The following is a 21,407-nucleotide window of genomic DNA, read 5'->3' on the forward strand; positions in this document are numbered from 1 at the left end:
CCTACTTTGAACAATTTAAAATATAAAATATATTCTGTTTTGTTGAACACTTTTTTGTTTAGTAAATAATAAAAAACTCTGAATTTAAGGTGTGTCCTACCTTTTGACTGGCACTGTATGAACGTTTCTTTTTAGAGCCATTGGTGGACCAAGTATCCAAATCATGTAACCTACTTAAGTTAAAGTAGAAATACCTAATGTAAAAAATACTGCAGCAAAGGTACACACGCATTTGTACACTCAACTGCCTCATATTAGCAGATATCAGAGTAAAGGGAGTCTACAGGACACTTTGCGTCTGTATCTAAAAAGACCACTAGAGGCCGCTGTAACATCATTAAACGCAAACAACATGCAAAAAGACAACTGCATTTTCTACAGTCCGGTGACAAAAAAAGAGGAAACAGAGCAAATAAAACATAGAAACATTATAAGCGCAATAAGGTTATCATCGTTAACGAAAACGAACAAAATATCGGAAACTGGAACTAATAAAAATATATATTTAGAAGCGTTTTTGAGTTGAAAATTTTGGTGAAAATAAGTAAAACCTGTAGAGTTTATTGGGTTTCTGAGTGTTTGTTTTTCTCTGTGGTGTGATGTGTGTTTTAGTATATTGGCTATTTTAGGCAGCAGTATTACATATATTTTGTGCATAAGGCTGCTGCTATCCTGTGGAGTTTTGTGGACAGTTGGTTGTTTATAGTAACTGAATATTTTTTAATGGTTTCTTTTGTTGATTTTTTATTACAAAATACTTTTTTGAATCCTGCATCTCACAAATAAATCAAAGTATGAAAAAAGAAACTGAAACTAATACTAAAACTAATGAGAACTCAACTAAAACTTAGCACTAATAAAAAAAAACATTTAAAACAAGACACTGAGAGGTTAATTCTCTGGGTGCCGCCATCTTTAAATTAATTTACGACTGATGAGCATGAACCAATAGATAGGATAAGGGAACAGATTGATGGTGGGGTGCTGGCGCAGTACTTCAGGTGAGAACGGGGGGTGTTGCTGGCGGAATATGAAATAAAATAGCGCGTCACAATTAGCGCGATTAGTGCTGCCTGTGATTTGGGACACACCCCGACACGAGCTGACTCTGGAAAGGAAATATGCACGTGAGGCGCAATATTTTGACGGCACCCCCGATGAAGCCAGACGGCACCCCAGGGTTGAGAAACACTGATCTAGAGTATACTTTTATGATGCTTTGCTGCAAATGTCTTCAGTTGTTGCTGGTTTGGTCTACCTTTAGTCTATAGTTTTGTTTTAAGCAAGCGACTTAATGCTGCTTTATCAGGTTTAGACCTGGTGATTGACTCTGCCACTGCAGAATATTCCACTTCTTTACCTTAAAAAACCCCGGGTTGCTTTGCAGTATGTTTTGGGTCATTATCCATCTGTCCAATCAACCTTTCTGTGTTTGGTTCAATCTGAGCAGATATACAGTAAATCTCTTTACACTTCAGAATTCATCCTTTTGCCACATCATTAATATACTAAAGTGACCCAGTATACTTTCCATAGTCTGTAATTCATCTGTAGGTAATGAAAACCTTTATGAAATGAAGACGACTCAAATGTTTTTTTTTTTTTTCTTACAGATAGTTGTCTCCTTTAATTCTTTTGCTATTTACAATATGTAAACAAGGGATGCCAGGAGCTAAAAGTTGAAATGAAATGCTCAGTAACTCAGTCAAGTTTTTCCCAACTTTAAATGAACCATTCTTTTGTCAGGATGAAGAAGATTATGAAACCGGCTACACAGAGTGTTGCAGGGTCCTCCTGGAAAAGGGGATGTAGTGGAAATCCATGAGAATCAACAATCGTTCCTTAACAGGTTGCGAATTCGTAAAATCACAGCATGTTCACAAGATCCAAAGCCTCAAAGATTAAAAGTATGCTCCACCCATCCGGAGGCACCCGAGTGCGGCAGCCACATTAAAAAAACAGTTACAGAGCAGAAGAATCCATTCGCTTTTGCACTATACAAAAACCAAACTGCATGTAAAACAACCAGAACAGTATTATATTTGCATATCTTTTTATGAAAGTTTGTTTTAACATTTGTACAAAAACAATCTTGTGTAGATTAAAAAAACAACATTAAATGACGGTCAGTAATATACATGAAAAGAAGTCAAGCACCATCTTATGCCCGTGGGTGTAGTGAGCTGGGCAGGAGAGGAGTGTACGTTTCCAAAGTCCTTGTGATCAGAGCTTTGAGAAGAGGAGGAGAAATAGAAGAATCACCAGCAGACTCCAATCCAGAACGAGCCCAGAACGGTCCCTCAGCCTTTAAAAAGTTCAGACTCATCTATAGAGGAGCTCTATAGTCGAAATGTACAGTATAACGTCTGTAGTTGTCTGCTTAGGACACTGCGGCAGCAGTGCTCCCCCTAGTGTTCTCTGCTGTGGGTGGGGAGCTTTTTTGTGGGGGTGAGGGTTTGTTGGCCGGGGGTGAGATCTGGGCTTTAGGTGATTGTCCTGAAGGCTTTGCAGCTGGAGCTGTAGAGGAATCCTCCTCTTCTTGCTGAGATGCTGTAGCTAGGCAACAAGACAGGATTTTTTTGCATTATTTTAACATATCACATTGCGATGTGAAGCATATGTAAATAATGGGTTAAATTAAAGCACTTTTGGCAAACAAACAAATGTTAATGCCAAGTTATCTAAATTAAAATGACAATCCTAGCCCTGTACAGCTCATACACAGTGGTATAAAAATGTTTGGTCACCCCTGATAATTTCCATGATTTTCCTTTAGAAATAAGCAATTTCAGTTAAATATTTCATAGCAGATTTTATCTGTCAGTTTCCACTGTGAGGAACATAGTGAGGAAATGGAAGAGCACAGGCACAGTTCTAGATAAGGCCCGAAGTGGCAGAACAAGAAAAATCTCAGATAATCAGAGAATAAGGATGGTGAAAACAGTCAGCTCCAAACACCTACATCAGATGGAGATGGATTCACTGTGCATCGTTCAACTGTTCAAAAGGCTGTATGGGAGAGTAAGTAATGCAGAAAAAAGTATTTTCTGCGCGCCACAAACAGAGTCGATTGAGGTATGCTAAAGCACATTTGTACAAGCCAGCTTCATTTTGGAATAAGGTGCTGTGGACTGATGAATCTAAAATTAAGTTATTTGATGGAGGAAAAAAACACAGCATTCCAAGACAAACACTTTACTGCTCCCCACAGTAAAATTTGGTGGTGGTTTCATCATGCTGTGGGGCTGTGTGATCAGTGCAGGTACTGGGAATCTTGTTAAAGTTGAGAGTCACGTGTATTTCAGTCAATATCAGCAGATTCTTGATGTTCAATGAATGAACAATGTTCAAGAATCAGTAAGAAAATTTTTGTAAAGAAGAAATGTATTCAGGAGTGACCAAACTTTTTCATACCACAGTACCTTTTAGTTTGAAAAACAGCCAGTTTGTGAAGATGTGGTAAACTGAGTAAACTTATACTAAGTGGGATAAGTGATTTCTTTCAATTTATGTGAGCAGAGTGTAAAAATGAACTTAAACCTGCCGTAACTTTCCCTGTCAGCTAGGGGGCGAATGTGGACCTGTTGCCCCTGCTGAAAACATATGTAGAGGAAACTCATATAGAGTTTTACTGCAATTGAATTATGATAGACATTAATGAACGTACACCACTGCAAAACATTCTGAATCTTGAAAAAGTATAGAAGTACACCTGACCTGACTGTGTTTTGTGTGTGTGTGTGTGTGTGTGTGTGTGTGTGTGTGTGTGTGTGTGTGTGTGTGTGTGTGTGTGTGAGAGATGCATACCTGACTGCGTGCAAGACTTCATGTGTTCAGGCCAGTGAGCTTGCTGGCAGGGGTAATCACAGTAGCTAGTGTTCCAGCAGCAGTAGAAAATGGCCTCCTTCTTACAGTTGGCACACCACTGCTTCTTCTTAGTCTCATCCACAGCCTGCTGTTTCTCCAGCTCCATCTGCTTCTTCACCTCCGACACCAGCCTCTCCCGCTCCTGCTCCAGACTCTGCCTCATCTCCGCCATCGTTAACTCTACACAGAAACAAACAGCACAAAACCACACTTCTGTTAATCCATGAACACAAGCAGAGTTCAACATGTTTACACACATAAAACATACACATACAACACACACGCTTTACCTAAATTATGTTTCATCTCTGAAAGTTCTTGCTGATGCAGCCACTGGAGTTTTTCAATCTCTATCCTCAGCCTTCGGATCTGTTTCACAGAAATACAGAAGATTATTAGAGTAAATCAAACTGTTATACACATCTAATATCTAAAAACGGATCTAAAATGTTCTACAAACCATTTTGGGTGGTTTAAAGAACCATATTTGAAATAGTGTAAAAAATGTATACATTTGTAAAGTCAAGTTTACACAGATTACTCTTTATACCTTTAAAAGGTAGCTCAGATACAGCAGAAACATGGTTCTTTATGAAGCCCCAAGTGATTCTACTATAGCATTACTTTAAGAACCATTTTTTAAGAGTGTACAGAACACTGGAATAGCATTCAACTGTGAACATTTCAACACATATTTTAGGAAACTGCAAAAACGAAAGAAAACACAAACTAGAACAATGTATTTCCTATAAATATATATTTATTTTAAGTTTTATTAACCAGATCATGTTACGTTTAATTAAATTATAAACTGCTAAACATGAAAACAAAGAAGAGTCAAACCTCAGCAATAGTGTTTCCTGTGGTGCTTTTAGAAAGGTCGTTGTAGATCTCAGTCATTGTTCCTTTAATTGCATCCATCATCTACAAAAAAGAAAAAGCAGAATAAGATAAGGAAAAAAAGAGCTCACAATTCTAAAACACGAGCTGATAACACTTTACAGTAAGGGTCACAAATAACAGTACTTTATGGAAGTAATAATGAACATTGTCAAATCTTACTTATTATAAATTGGCACTAGTTGTAGACATGTTTTAGGTAGGAGGTAGCAAATGCAGGTCCAGAAAGTGTTTTTTTTTTTTTTTTATATAATTCTGGACATCCTGGCATTTGCCTACACTGGTTAATGTGAGCGTAAATCAGTAAAAATAGCTGTTTAGGGGAAATATATGTTGACTTACTTTGGACGTGTATTTGGCGATATCAGCAGCCACGTCAGCAGAGGGAAGAAAATCTCCAGACAGTGCAGAATTAGAGGAGCTGTCCTTCTGTTGAACAGCTAGAAAAGACAAAAATCACACTGTGAACAACTAGAACAATAATATATTTGCAGTCACTCAGTTGGGACATATTTGGTTTCTAAAGTTTCTTCTGCTCAGGAGTTATAAGGTCAACAAAAATGTCATGCTTTTTACAGTTTACAACTGGAGATGCTAGGCTAATGTTAATGCTAATGCTAATAAACACTAGAAATGGCCTGTCATATAGATAGATAGATAGATTTAGGCATCCAGCAGCAACAACACAATACAATAAGAAACATATTCAAACATAAATTAAAACACAGAAGAGTAGAAAATATATAAGGCTATAAGAAACTTACTATACAAGGTACAGATATATCTGTAAAGGAGCAGTGCAGTAGATGTCGCTAATGGTCATTAAATAATTAAATAATTAACGGAGCAAAGTGCAATGTGCAATGACATTGATTATGAAAGTGACTGATGTGACATAGAAATATAATATAAATATGCATCTGTAACAAATACAGCTCTAAAAAGAGAATGTGAATATGTGAATATCCAATCATGAGTAAAGTGTGATAGGGGAAGTGTTAGTGTAAATAATTAAGTGGTTGTATATATATATATATATATATATATATATATATATATATATATATATATATATATATATATATATATATATATATATATAAAATTTACTTGATTCAAATAATGACTGAAAAGCCATAGATAAAATTTTACATTGAATCGTTTAAGCTACTACTGGAACTATATTAGCTACAGGGATGTAACAGTACACTATCTAAAGCCCTGTTTACACAAAGTTTTTTGTTTCTTACTAGTTTCTGGTAAAACTAATAGTAATAACCTCTAAACGGCCGAGTGGCTAGTCCTTAGCGGCTAATGCTAATGCTGCTCCAGCAGTGCTAGCTGGGATTAGAAGCAGGCTACAGGCTGATAATACCCACCTCTGAACGGCCAAAAAAATTGTACTTAGCGGGTAATGCTAATACTGCTCCAGCAGTGCTAGCTAGGGTTAGCAGCAGACTACAGGGCGATAATACTCACCTCTAAACATCCGAATGGTTAGCGCTTAGCGGCTAATGCTTATACTGCTGTATAATGCTGTACTTCAGCGAAGTCGTTTTACTACTCCTTACAACCTGACTAGTAAAATTCATTACTGTAGCTTGTGCTACAGCATAACACAAACGTATGAAGTGGAAATAGCATAGGATCTTGGTTTTAATGTCAATCACATATATGTTTATATATGAGTCATTGTCTTGAATCTCCTTCCCAGTCTCAAGTCTTTTGCCCCTTCCACCAGGTTTTCTTACAGGATTGCCCTGTATTTATCTCCATTCATCTTTCCATTAACTCTGACCAACTTCCCTGTCCCTGCTGAAGATAAGCAGCCCCACAGCATGATGCTGCCACCACCATGTTTCACTTTGGGGATGGTGTGTTTAGGATAATGAGCAGTGTTACTTTACTGCCACACAAAGCACTTTGTATTTAGGCCAAAACTTTGGTCTCTGACCACAGCACCTTCTTGCACATGTTTGCTGTACAAACAGCATTGCTTATGCCTTTCTTTCAACAGTGGTTTCTTCTCAACACTCTTTCATAAAGGCCAGATTTGTGGAGTGCACGACTTATAGTTCTCCTGTCAACAGATTCTCCCACCTGAGCTGTGGATTTCTGCAGCTCCTCCAGAGTGACCATGGGCCTTGTGGCTGCTTCTCTGAACAGTGCTCTTCTTGCTCAATCTGTCAGTTTGGGTGGACAGCCTTGTCTTGGTAGGTTTGCAGATGTAGAATACTTTTTCTATTTTTGTATAATAAATTGTACAGGGCTCCTGGGGATGCTCAAAGCTTGGGATGTGTTTTTTATAACCTAACCCTGCTTTAAACTTCTCCACAACTTATGAGTGTCTTGGTCTTCATGATGCTGTTTGTTCACTAGTGTTCTCTAACAAACCACTTAGGCCCTCACAGAACAGCTGTATTTATACTGAGGCTAAATCACACACAGCTGGAGTTTATTAACTAATAAGTGGCTTCTGAAGGCAATTGACTGCACTGGATTTTATTTAGGGGGTTCAGAGTAAAGGGAGATGAATACTTTTGCACACACTTTTCAGATTTTTATTGAAAAAAAAAAAACAAACTGAAAATAATATATAATTTTCATTTCACTTCACAATTATGTGCTACTTTGTGTTTGTTTATCACTTAAAATCTCTATAAAATAAATTTTGTATAAAGTTTGTGGTTTTAAAGTGAAAAATGTGAATAAGTTTAGATATGTGCTGACTGGTCTTAATCTTGATTGTGAGGCCGAAAATCTGAAATCACACAATAAATCAAATCTCTATACAACTGACAACTCAGACTGATGAAAAAGCTGTAGACTAGCGTCAGTTAGCCCAGACTAAGCCAGACTGGGAATCAGGGCTAAAATCAGGGGAAAAATCATGTAGTGTATTCCTATAGTATATTTAGAACACATCATCTTTATTATATAAGATTTGTTTGCAGGTGGGACCAACAGACAATTCGCACCTGCATTACCTTTTACAGATTGCCTGGTCTGGTAGCGGGTGCTGGCACTTGCGCTGGCACTGGCGCTGGCGCTGCTAGTGGCTGCTGGACTCGGTGGCTGGGCCTGTGGGGCTGGTTGTGAGGCTGGTTGTGCACCTTGTTGCTGTTGCTGTTGTTGTTGTTGTCGCTGGACCTTCTGCATGTGCCATTTCTGAGAGGACGTCTGTAACTTATTCCCAGCCTGGTTCCAAACCACAGCCGACTGGCCGGCCTGGGCTGCCTCCTTGGGCAGCAGAGGGCGCTGTTTCTTCACCGCGGTGGAGCTGGAGTTGGCTGCTGAGGGAACAGCCGGTACACCTGGCTGTGAAGCTGAGGGCGTCGTGTTGCTGGAGGTGGAGGTGGGTTGCTGGGTGGAGATGCTTGGAGGCTTGGCAGCTGGTTGAGCCGAGTCTTTTGTACTGGGGGTTGAGGGTGATGCACTGGTGGCTGTGGATGGAGAGCCTGATGATGGAGCTGCTGTTTGTGTTTTTCCTGAGAAAAGACATTAAGAGAGGACGAAGCAGAGACATGTTAATTTTTTTTACCTGCATAATCAGACACACACCCTCTTTAAAATATACCAAATATATGTAGCAGAAGATATAGACTACAGTATTGCAACATATCAGTACCATATTTTTTGGACTATATGCTGCACTTAAAATCCTTTCATTTTCCCAAAAATCATTAGTGCGCCTTTAATCTGGTGTACCTTGTGTATGAATTCTACCAGTCAGGTTGTAAAAAGCAGTAAAACCAATCTGCTAAAGTACAGCATTATACAGTAGATTTAGTTTAGTTCTCCAGCTGTATTAGCATTACCCGCTAAGCGCTAACCATTCGGACGTTCAGAGGTGAGTATTATTGGCCTGTGTTCTGCTTCTAACCCTGGCTAGCACTGCTAGAGCAGCATTAGCATTACCCACTAAGAGCTAGCCATTCGGACGTTCTGAGGTGAGTTTTATCGGCCTGTAGTCTGCTGCTAACCCCAGCTAGCACTGCTGGAGCAGCATTAGCATTACCCGCTAACCGTGCTAGCCATCTAAGCTTACTGTAAGTAAACGGAAGTGCTTTACTCACCCAAATAAACAGTTTCCAGGAGGGAAATCTGTGTAGATTAATATCCAGTGCTGGTTTGACTTGTCTGACTCATCTGAACATGTTTTGTTTTTTTTTAGAATTAGAGTTTTTTTTTGTTTACTTAACTTAGCTTAGTTTTACAGCTAAATTAGAAGGGAAACATGGCCACACCCCTGTTCCTTCCTTACACTTAAAATGCGCCTTATAATCCGATGCGCCTTGTGTATGAAAATAGGCCAGAAAATAGACGTTTATTGATAGTGTGCCTTATAGTGCAAAAAATACGGTACATTGAATCCTGACCCCTGTATCACTATATGTATCATACAGCCAGGTTCTTGCTAATACACAGTCCTAACACTAACACATCTTTTCAAACTGCCTGTAATGCAACATGATTGCACAGCTCAACACGCTTGAAGGAGAATACTAACTGCCAATTCCGTTACATCCGTTAACAGATGCCACCAGCTCCAGCTAACACTGCCCCAACTTATCTGAGTAAAATCGCTGATCTGGTATCAGTTAAGGTTTATTCAGTTCTGTTAGACAGATGTTAAGAGGTGCTTTTAGATCACACTTTTAGTCCAAAGGGGCATGATAAATGAGGCCCATTGTGCTTAGTAAAGAGGGAGAGGGAGGGCCCTTCTAACCATTCAAGAGAGTGCAAACAATGCTCTATTAGACTGCTGGTTGAGAAAGGCTGCAGCATCACTGAGGATCATACTTGTGGTTTCTCAATGATAGAGCTAACGATTGAGCCGCTAAGGAGCCTAGAAGCTTTAATTTGTTCTAAATTACTGAACTGTCAGGTCCTGGTAACATGAGTGAATTATACTAAAGCATGTATGTAGGAACATTAAAAAATTATAAGTTTCTTTAAATTTTACCAAATTTAAAACCTCTGGAATATAATCAAGAAGAAGATGGATGATCACAAGCCATCAAACCAAGTTGAACTGCTTGAATCTTTGCACCAGGAGTGCAGGCATAGTTATCCAAAAGCAGTGTGAAAGACTGGTGGAGGAGAACATGCCAAGATTTATGAAAACTGTGATTAAAAACCAGGGTTTTTCTGAACTTTTAAAATTGTATAAATATGAACTTGTTTTCTTCGCATTATTTGAGGTCTGAAAGCTCTGCATCTTTTTTGTTATTCCAGCCAGTTCTTATTTTCTGCAAATAAATGCTCTAAACGACAATATTTTTATTTGGAATTTGGGAGAAAGGTTATCCATAGTTTATAGAATAAAACAACAACAATGTTTATTTTACTTAAACATATACCTATAAATAGCAAAATCAGAGAAACTGATTCAGAAACTGGTCTCTTACTTTTTCCAGAGCTCTATTTTGTCAGCTCGCATGAAGAGGTACAATACATTTTGGAAAAACTGGTCTTGATGTGGAGAAATTGGCTTAAAGACTTCTCAAACTAGAGCTGGGCAATATGGCCTAAAAAAAACTCTTCCATTTTTTTTTACAAAAAAAAAAAAAAAAAAAAATCAGATTTTAAACGTTTTTTTCCCCACTACTAAAAATGGATCCATAAAGAACCACGTTTTTTAACAGAGATGAGTGAGTATGAAATAGAAAAAGGCTATTAAATCAAAAAGCTTACGCAAATCTTTTACAGGTTTTTCACACTCCCATATCTCTACTACAAAATGTGTTTGTTTCCTGGACTGGGATTAATCCTAGTCGTAGACTATATTTTGTTTTCAGTGGAAAAAACTCTTGTAAAATGCTGTCGTCTCAGACTAGGCTTAACCCCTGTCTGGGAAACTTCCCCAATGTGTTTCTTTTTTGGCATCATTCAAAGAACACTTTTAAATTTTAGTAGTGTATATTATATATATATATATATATATATATATATATATATATATATATATATATATATATATATATATATATATATTTCACAAGTGCTAATAATGCATATCCACAGACTGATTTGTTGAGTTGAGTCAATGTAGTGTTAGGAGTCTTGCCCAAGGACTCTTGTTGGTGTAAAGCACAGCCTAGTTAGCTAGACTTGGAATTGAACCCCAGTCTGCCACATGGCAGCTCACTGGCAGGCAGTGGTGTTATCCACTGCATCATACCAACCACTAATAAAAAACAGATTCAGAAAAGCCTGTGGATTAAAAGAAGAGGTCCCACCTTCAGGTTTGACGGCTGCTGTGTCTTTGGTCGCTAAGCTGGGAGCTGACGGTGTTTCTCTCTTTGGCCTTTTCCGCTCTCGTCCTCCATGCTCATCACCGAGGTCGATCACTAGCTCTCTTTCAGAGTCCGAGTCCGGGTCCCGCTCCCTGGCCGTCTTCCCTGATTGACCAGCTGAAGGCTTCTCTTTCTGCGCCGGCTGCTGTTGAGTGGTCTTGGGCTTCTCCTGAGGCTCCTTCAGTTCCTTCTCCACAACAGCACTGGCTTTCTTTTTGGCGGGTGGCTCAGGAGTCGCCTTTTCTGCCGGGGGTGGAGGATGTGCAGCCTTGTTGTCCTGTGGCTGAGAGGTGGGAGTTCTGGGTCTCTTTTTAGAGTCTTTATGGGCACCATTGTCTTGATTGCTCTCCTTTGGTCCGTGCTCCTCTTCGCTTGCATATTCGCTGTCGCTGGAGTCTGACTTGTCGGAATCATCCGAGTCGCTGTGATCCACGCCCCGGTACACGTCGTCTGAGATTTCTTGAATGCCTGTACACAGATTGAGCGACAAACAGTCAGGAATGAAAGCATCACAAGTTACAGGAAGTGTGTAAGGGTGGCTTTATTAATCGTTTTATGTGTTTTAAGTGTTTTTATCGGGTTATTGGTTAACAAACATGAAAATGAAACACAAAAGGGGACTAACGAATCAGTATTTGGTGGAACCGTGGTCAGGACAAAGATGAACGGTTTGCTATCATGCATCACTTATCCAGAAGGTCTGGTGTCCTCATGTACGATAACAGATCATATTGGGTCTTCATACACTTTTTACAAGGTAAATTTCAAGCACTTTTCAAGCAGTTTCAAGGCCCATTTTCAAGTTTTTCCAGCACCTTTCAGCTGTGGTAAATTAATGATAACGGTGATAACTCAAAACTGTGATTCAGCAATAATCAATATACCGCAAAACTATTCTCCACACTTCACAGCGACTATGCTACTAAGAAAAAAAAAATTCTAAGTAAGTAAATAGCAGGAATTATGGGTTTATTGGTGTCAGTTTCACACAATTTGAATACCAATGTTCTTTACCGGGCCTTTATACAGATACTCAAAATTACTGATTTGTCAAATCAGCCAAATAAACAATTTTCAGAAAGGAAATGTGTGTAAATTAACATCCAGAACTCGTTTGACTGTAACTTTATTTTAAGAATTTTGTTTACTTAACTTAGCTTAGCTTTACAGGCCTCACTAGCCAGCAGCGAGACCTGCTGAATTACAAGAAAAACATGGTGACACCCCTGTTTCTTACTAGTGTTGCATAATGCGCTTCATAATCCAGTGCCGGCGAAATCAAATTCAAAACCCTGACGCTGGCCTACAAAGCCAAAAACGGACCAGCTCCTTCTTACTTTATGTCAATGGTCAAAGCCAGATCTGTACCAAGAGCTCTTAGAGCTTCCAGACGACCATCCTTCAAACCCACTATCCCTCAAAGCCCACAGAAAACAATTATCGCGACTCTTCTCTGTGCTAGGAACGAACTTGCACTGGGGGTCAGAACAGCAGAGTCACTCGCGGTCTTCAAACGCCGACTGAAAACTCATCTTTTCAAGGAGTTTTTAAACGAATCTTAAAAAAATCAATAAAAAATGGGGGCGCCGAGTGGTCCAGCGGTCTAAAGCGCTGCCACTATGAGCGGGAGGTCGCAAGTTCGAACCCCTGCTCATGCAGCTTTGCCATCAAGCTGCTGGCGCTCAGAGGGAGCACAATTGGCCCTGCTCCCTCTGGGTGGGTAGATGGCGCTCTCTCCCCACATCACTAAAGGGTAATGTCTGCAGCACAGGGCGTCTGTGAGCTGATGTACCGAGGCCGAGTCACTGTGCTTTCCTCCAAGCACACTGTGATGCTGCTCAGCAATGCTGCATCAGCAGCAGTTCGAAAAGAAGTGGTGGCTGACTTCACATGTATCGGAGGAAGCATGTGTTAGTCTTCACCCTCCTGGTGTGTTGGGGCATTGCTAGTGATAGGGGAGTCCTAGTGAGTGGTTCGGGTATTTGGCAGTGTAAATTGGGGAGTAAAAGGGAAAAATTCTCCTAGGGTTCTAAACATTATCAAAGCTTGGTATTTCTCTTAATCCTATTCTCTACATACTAGCTATGGATATTTTGAAGTAAACAATGAAGCGCTGTTGTAAGTCGCTCTGGAAAAGGGTGTCTGCCAAATGCCTTAAATGTAAATGTAAATGCAATATTACGCAGGTGATAAAATGCAGATTTAGAGACTAGCTTAACATGACAGTCAAAGGTGGCAGCCAAGGTTCTTAAGAGAAAAGGCTGGCTTAATATTAACACTCTACAGCAACAGTGAAATTTGCTACATGAGACAAGTGATGTCTTTGTTTCAACCAATAAAACTTTACTTTTGTCTGCATTCAGTTTTAAGAACTGGTGTTTAACTCCATAATGCATGTACTCTGGTGACAGTCTTATTAATTGATATTTCATACTACATCAGAGAGCAGTGTCAGTGAGTGTTTGCATGTGTGTGTGTGTGTGTGTGTGTGTGTGTGTACTCAGCTTACCTAACTGGGCCTTGCAGCTCTCTATAGTCTTGTCGAGGCTCCTGGTGGGTTTCTTTGGGGAGGTAAGGACTACAGAAGCCCCCTGCTGCTGTTGCTGTTGCTGTACAGATTCGCTCAGCTCTTTTAGGTCCATCTCTGCTTTAATGCGGTCTAAGAACAAACATCAGGAGTCCAAACATCAGCACAGTATAACACGCGATGGTCTGAAGGTTTTGCGTAACTCCTATTCAGTTCAGTTTTACTTGTGCAGCACTTTTAACAAAAGACTCACCCGCCACAAAGAGGCTTTAATAAAACGTTCAGGTAATAAAAGTTTCAGATCCCAGAGAGCGACAGTGATAAGTTAAAACTTCCTGATACAGTAGACGCCTGCAGAACAGGCAGCCGGCTTTGAGACTCACCAAGATTGAGGTTGAGAATGCTTCCTGTGGTCTGGGTTCTTTCCTGTTTGAGAGGTGCTGGCAGGACAGGTTTGGGGCTTCCTGTGGTTTTCTGAGATGCCGGTGATGCTGAAGCCGAGACAAAAATGATACTGCACATTAGTACTGCACTCAGAGAGCTGCAATTATAACTGCATATAACAGCATGACTAAAGAAGGGCCCCCATGGTATTTGTTTTATTTTACTTTTCCAAATTCTGCTTCATTTTGTCCTTATTTTAATTTTTTCCTTATTCCCCATTTTGATTTTTAGATCTGTTCTAACAATTTAACCATTTAGGCGCTTAAATATTGTTTTACGTGTCATATAACTAGTTCTGGCCTGATTTTTAGTACAAAATGTTAAAATATAAAAGTTATTAAATTATGTTGTGTCATTTGGATTTTAACAATAATGTGACCACACTAAATTTCTGATTCAATTTTGAATTTGGGTCAAAAATGGGTCTGGGCTCTTATGGGTTAAGACAAAACTGAAGCAGCAAAATCCACAAAGATCCACAGAAAAAACACAAGTCTGGCCAAACTGAAATAGTTTTTAAATAACTGCAAACAATAATAAAGTAACCAAGTATATTTAAATACATACAGCTCTGGAAAAAATTAAGAGACTACGTCAGTTTCTGAATGAATTTCTCTGATTTTGCCATTTATAGGTTTGAGTAAAATGAACATTGTTGTTTTGTTCTATAAACTTCAGAAAACATTTCTACCAAATTCTAAATAGAAATGTTATTTAAAGCATTTACTTGCAGAAAATGAGAAATATGTAAATATGTAAAACTTTCAGATCTCAAATAATGCAAAGAAAACAAGTTCATATTCATTAAGACTTTAGAAATCAATATTTGGTGGAACAACCCTGGTTTTAATCACAGTTTTCGTGCATCTTGGCATGTTCTCCTCCACCAGTCTTACACACTGCTTTTGGATAACTTTATGCCACTCATGGTGCAACAATTCCATTCAGGCTTGGCTTGTGATCATCCAGATGTTTTCAATTTGGTAAATTCAAAGAAACCTATAATTTTAAATGGTCACTTATTTTTTCCAGAGCTGTACATTTGCTATATTTTGTTTTCCTTTTGAATTTGCAACATACCGGTACACTTTTTGCTATTGATTCTTGAAATTTTAATTGCGGATTTTATTTTTTTGCATGAAACTTTTGATGCCAAATTCACTTAATAACAAGAACTATAAACCTAACACCTTTCAAAAATCATAAACTCAAATCAGAAAAAGTAAGTAAGTAAGAAAGCAAAATAAAAAAAAAACAATATCTGACGCCACATAACAAAAATGTATTGCAAATACAATATATCACTATACCAATATTTTGTCCCACCCCTAGTGCACAAAGACAGAAACATGTCAGACTCTGGGGCTGATATAGGTAGGCATACTCTGCTGCAGTGCTGTTAGCCAATCAGAGGCAATATTTGCATGTATGAATATTTATTAGCAAGAGCAAAAACAAATTTTTTTTCAGAGACCTCTAATTCAGTGAAATAAAGCAGGGCTAAATAGAAATACATAAGCCCTTTTTTTACATGGCATTCATTTATATCCGAGACCACAACTAGACATTTTTAAATGAATAAAAATATCAATGGAATATGACCTTTAAGTATTAATTTCATGATTACATCCACGTTTTCCACATCTCAGAAGTAACAGCTCCCTACTAAAGGTTAACTGAAGATGCACAATACACTACAATAACACAGTGCATGTACCTGTGCAGTCCATGGAGTCCTCTCCTGCGCTGCAGTGACTGGACTGTAGTTTTGTTCCTCGTTCTGACGCGTCCTGCTCCAGGTCTGACCCCGTGTGGACGGAGGAGTTGGTGCTCATTGGAGACCGGGGCATGTCCGTCATGGAGATCCGACGCCCCGCCCCTGCCGGCATCATACTCTTGCTCATGAGCATTTTGGGAGATGCGGTCATGTCGAAGTTGAACTTGACTTTGTCCTGCTTCTCCCCCATGACCGTGCCTTTCTTGGGGTTGCTGGGGTCCTGCAGCATCTGGAACTGGTTGTTGGGGGTGTAGGGTGTTCGGAACGGCGCGTAGTTGAAGACGCCGTACTTCTTGCGAACGTTTTCCACATAGACCTCCATCTCCTGCATGGCACTGTTAAAAATGCTCTTGGTCTTTTTCACGGAGAAGGGAATCTCTTTTGACATGAGGTAGCAGTTGTTGATGGGCACCCACGCTCTGAAAAAAAAAAAAAAATAATAATAATTAATAAAATTCAGTCGTATCTTATATATATAAGGGATTAATAGAAATTACAGATAACTCGACTGAATTCATCAAACAAAAATGGAAGAAAAGAAAGTGGTCAATCTATTTCAAACGAGAGATGGCATAAAATATGGGAACAACAATGGAAATGTATTAGTGCATATAATTGAAGGGAATTCGGGTGGAAATGTCTAACTCGAGACCTGGAGAGATCCGGGAATGCTGGCGCCTATGTGGTCAGGAAGATGGACATTGCCATATATTTTGGGGATGCTCAAAATTAAGGGCTTATTGCTCAGATTTGCACAATACACTACAAAAAATACTGGACTTATTAATTAACCAGACATTTTATATTTTATTTTTAGGAGAGATCAGTCTTTAAGCAATAGGTTCAAATAGATATCTGTGGAATATTCTTTCGACTGCAAGTAAAAAAGCCATAACAAGGAAATGGCGTATACCTGATCCCTCAGTAATGGAAGAATGGATGAATATAGTCAATGAAATATATGTGATGGATCAGGCTGCACTGCAGATGTTAAAATCTGCACAACTATGGTCAAAATGGACAATTTACATGAAGAATGAAAGAACAGATTTCATTGAAACAGAATAAACTACTACCCAGAAAACATATATTTTATTTCTTCCGTATTGGTTTTATTACATTTTAATAGAACAATAATTGAAGGCGTCATCCGTGTTAATAGTTCCTTGTTCTGTATACATTTTTGTAGGTTAAAGACATAAACAATGTGATAGTTATGAAATCAGAAGTGATAACAAAAGAAAAAATGTACATTGTGAATGTCAATTCTTGAAAAAATTAAGAATTGGCAAAAAAAAAAATCAGTCATATGGTTAAGGATTTAGAACTACATGGACCCTGCTTCAGTATATGAACATGACCTTAATCACCTAATTATTGCCAAATGTATTTTATTTATTACAAATATTTTTTTTCCCATTCCGAGTCGAGTGGCTACTCCCTTTATGCTCTATAACTGGAATAATTTCAATTTTATAATATTATATTATAATAATACCAGTAGAATAAAATTGTCTTAAAATGTCAATCATACTGTTTACTGAGATTACACTTTGATTTAGAGCGTCTTAGTGTGTCTTTGCTGTCGTAACAACGGGAAAAGTATGTTTGATTTAAAACACGCGAAAGGCATGTGCTAATTCTCTTAATTAAATCATGGGTATGTTTTGGGCATAATGTGCAATAAACCAATCAGCGTTTCACCTGCCATTCCCTTTAAGAGCCAGGTATGCTCTAACTTTGGCAGATTGCTATTTCACTGGCGCAGCTACCGGGACGCATAACATGCGGGGTGTACACACATGTTGGGAATGCGCCCGTGTTGACAATTCAATGCCAAGATAGCAATGATCGTCTGACTGCTGATGTCGGTTTATGTATTTTTCAGTCAGTGGCACACCTGTGTTTTCTGTTGCCAAGGTAGCAATACAGAAAACCAGAAATGTAGCTAAACACACACCTCATTTCAAGACCACCATACCCATCGTCGTAGATATGTTCACAAGCACCGCTGCTATTTAAACGGCGCAGGTGAAAGATGTAACATATGGCTCTACATCTCGTCCAGGTAAAAATAGTTAACAAACCAAGTTGAGATGTCATGTATTCAAACTAGCAGGACTCACCTGTCATGCTGACCAAAGAATCGAGCGTCAACTTGACCGTCCTTATCCCTCAGAGCTTTAGCCGGCCAGAAGGGAAAGCCTTTCAGTTTAGCCCAGACCAGAGGATGGGGCTGAGACTAGATGTATTTTTTTTAAAAAGGGATTGAAAACAGTAGATAAGAAATTAGAAATAGAATAAAAGAATAATAAATGAAAGTAAATTAATTAAATAACTAAAGATTTTAAACACATACATTTAATATAGATGGACTTATATACATACATGTAATAGGAAAATCTAAATAAAATGATCATTAACAAATTTACACAAGAAGTAAAGAATTTATAAAATATAAAATAAAGAAAAGTATAGTAAAAGTAAATGATAAAATGATATCAAATTCTGAAATAAATAATTATGAACTAAAATAATCAGAATAAAAAAAACTAATAAAAATAAATAAATAAATAAATAAATAGCAAAAACAATAAACGTTTAAATAATAAGAGGAAGGATAAACTGTGTACTTACACAAGGTTCACAAAACCAGTTGTCTCTCTTTTGGCAAGCTGACAAGTAGCACTCTGGACAAACTTCAATTTCATTCATCTGGAGACGAAAAATCAGACAAAGAATCTAATAAACTGCAAATACAGCTCTGGAAAAAAAAAATAATAGACCACTTAAAAATGATGAGTTTCTTTGATTTTACCAAATTGAAAACCTCAACTGAACTGCTTGAAATTTTTGCACCAGGAGTGGCATAAAGTTTCCAAAAGCAGTGTGTAAGACTGGTGGAGGAGAACATGCCAAAATACATGAAAACTGTCATTAAAACCAGGGTTATTCCACCAAATATTGATTTCTGAACTCTTAAAACTTTATGAATATTTTTTTTTTGGTTTCTTTGCATTACTTGAGGTCTGAAAGCTCTGCATCTTTTTTGTTATTCCAGCCTTTTCTCATTTTCTGCAACTAAATGCTCTAAATGACAATAATTTTATTTGGAATTTGGGAGAAATGTTGTCTGTAGTTTATGTAACTGATTCAGAAACCGAAGTGGTCTCATTTTTTTCCAGAGCTGTATAACGGACTTTACTACAAAAGATATTTTCAAGAAGTTTACAGTATACAGTGTATATATAGTATGTACTCACTTCATGCTCACAGATCTTCACGATAACCTTTGCTGTTGCAGTCAGTTTATGATTCCCTGCACATCACAAAAACAGTTATAAATTTAACCCTCATCATTCCAACACAAAAACTAGACTGAGATGGTTGAGGTCAGAACTAACCTCCATTATAAATGATACAGTTGTGCAGGATCCATTTCACATCTGCCAGGAAAGCTTCTGTGCAGCCGTACATCTTCTTCTTGATATTCTGTGAACGCGACACAGCGCTATGTTAGTTAGCACTATTTAGAACTGATACTCTTTCAGATACACATGAGGAGCCAGTGGTAGTAGTTACCTTCTCTAAGGTGCACACGTCCATGGGGTGGAAGATGTACTCAGCGTAGTCTGGATGTTGTTCCAGAGACACAGGCTTATGAAACGGCTCCGTCTGCAAACCCAAGAAAGAGGAAATACATTCATTACTCTAAACTGTTCCAGTGTTGAGTATTTTTATTCATCACAGAGATTCAGCTCTGACAACAGGTTTTACTAACACTCCCACTTCATTAACAACTTATTTTATTTTAGTAATTCAATTTAAAATGTGAAACATTATATTATATAGATGTATTACACACAGAGTGACCTATTTTAAGCGTTTATTTATTTTATTGTTGATGATTATGGCTTACAGCCAACTAGAAACCCAAAAATCAACGTCTCAGAAAATGTAAATATTATATAATTAAGACCAATTGGTACATTTAGCAGAGTGTCCTGCTGGAAAATGAAATCCGCATCTGAATAAAAGTTGTCAGCAGAGGAAAGCATGAAGTGCTGTAATATTTTCTGGGAAAAAAAACTGCACTTTTGACTTCTCCAAACCATCACTGATCATCAGTAAATTTAGCATTTCATTTGTAAATCAAGGGAGCAGAGTCTGGAGGAAGAGTGGAGAGACACACAGTCCAAACTGCTTGAGGTCTAGTCTGAAGGTCTAGTCATCTGCTGGTGTTGATCCACTGTGTTTTATTATCAAGTCTAAAGCACTTCATGCTTCCTTCTGCTGACATTTCCAGAGATGCAGATTTCATTTTCCAGCAGGACTTGGCACACTGCCCACACTGCCAAAAATACCAATTAGTCTTATAAAATATTATATCATCTATCATCTATAATATCCCAGATATTAGATGATCGGGCTGCTTGTGCATATTTATGCACTCATTCCCTTTACCAGCCTTAAGCTATATAGCATATTTGCACTACCGTTATATACTATTTATACTGTCATTCCATCTCAATCACTATTGTCTTCCGTCTTATGTATGTTTATTGTGTCTTGTTGTATTGTACATATAGTGTCTCCCACTCTTTTATATTATATATCTGTTTCTTTTTTTTTTTCTTTTTTTTTACTTTTATTTATAAATCTATTTCTCCCCCACACTACTGCACCTTGTTTGTCTCATGTATGTCTATTTGTGTCCCTGCTGTATTGTACCCATAGTGTCTCCCATTCTCCTTTATTATATCTATTATCTGTACCTGCTGTAAAATTGGGAAGGAGAGTAACGTAATTACAATTCTCTGTATGTCCTGTACATATGCAGTATTGACAATAAAACTACTTGACTTTACTTGACTTGTTGGGTGCAAATTTTCAAAGTCAAGTTTTTAAGAGAAGATTTAATGTAGTTTGAACATTAACCATCTTTTAATTAAATAAGAGCGGGCACACTACGAGAGCAAACAGGAACTGAAGCTACACCAGACTGCGCTTTTTACTCCATTTTAACTGCAGCTACGCTGTAAGAGCAACAGCAAACGCGCTTTTCAGCGCGCTTTTTCGGACAAGGCTGAGCGATTCTCACTTGAGCGGGGCGTGGCAAACCCCCTCATTCACACAATCTCTGTCTACACACCTCAGGGGCGTTACTCACGCTTTAAAAGACAGTCTGGTGGAGCCGATTTCCTATATCGCCCGCACCTGCGCGCAAATTCAGACTCCTATGTCGTCACTCACACTCGCCGAGGCGTCAGCCGAAGGCGTCAGCTGTTGTGTGAAGACCCTCTCGTGTGAAGACCTAACTCGGGTAAAGACCTGCGAGTCTACCTGCACGAGTCCACCGAGCAAGGCCACTGACAAGGCAGCCCATCCTACTGCCTCACAAAATGTGCTCCCATCACATTCCTGTCATCTCCGGTACGCACAGAAGGCGTAAAAACACTGCTACTCCGGCGGCACTTTCAAATAATTATTCCTTTACCCATACTTCTCGTCTCTCAGGACGAGGAGGGGGAACTGGCCTATTGCTCGCGAATGGCTTAAAATACACTCCACTATTACCTGCAAACTCATACAA

At 38.5% G+C, this 21,407-nt stretch overlaps 1 protein-coding gene across 7 annotated transcripts in view; it reads right to left on the reverse strand.

Annotated features, from left to right (window-relative positions):
• Nucleotides 1–1,579: 1,579 nt before the first annotated feature.
• The window catches only part of prkcbp1l (protein kinase C binding protein 1, like), a 47,422-nt gene continuing 27,594 nt past the window's right edge, over nt 1,580–21,407 (reverse strand). For 6 of the 7 annotated variants that reach the window (XM_022677597.2, XM_022677599.2, XM_022677596.2 and 3 more), the window contains 15 exons: nt 19,397–19,489; nt 19,219–19,306; nt 19,078–19,133; nt 18,452–18,529; nt 17,941–18,056; nt 15,755–16,233; nt 13,977–14,084; nt 13,576–13,725; nt 11,010–11,534; nt 7,746–8,255; nt 5,110–5,207; nt 4,711–4,791; nt 4,158–4,236; nt 3,808–4,047; nt 1,580–2,556 (listed from right to left, as the gene is read on the reverse strand). In XM_022677597.2, coding sequence (XP_022533318.2) covers nt 2,381–2,556; nt 3,808–4,047; nt 4,158–4,236; nt 4,711–4,791; nt 5,110–5,207; nt 7,746–8,255; nt 11,010–11,534; nt 13,576–13,725; nt 13,977–14,084; nt 15,755–16,233; nt 17,941–18,056; nt 18,452–18,529; nt 19,078–19,133; nt 19,219–19,306; nt 19,397–19,489 — 2,877 coding nt within the window. In that variant the 3' untranslated portion in view covers nt 1,580–2,380. The remainder of the gene's footprint in view (nt 2,557–3,807; nt 4,048–4,157; nt 4,237–4,710; nt 4,792–5,109; nt 5,208–7,745; nt 8,256–11,009; nt 11,535–13,575; nt 13,726–13,976; nt 14,085–15,754; nt 16,234–17,940; nt 18,057–18,451; nt 18,530–19,077; nt 19,134–19,218; nt 19,307–19,396; nt 19,490–21,407) is intronic. The other variant, XM_022677595.2, reaches the window with a different exon arrangement.

This window comes from Astyanax mexicanus, chromosome 13 (genome assembly GCF_023375975.1).
Source record: "Astyanax mexicanus isolate ESR-SI-001 chromosome 13, AstMex3_surface, whole genome shotgun sequence".
NCBI classification, from domain to species: domain Eukaryota; kingdom Metazoa; phylum Chordata; class Actinopteri; order Characiformes; family Acestrorhamphidae; genus Astyanax; species Astyanax mexicanus.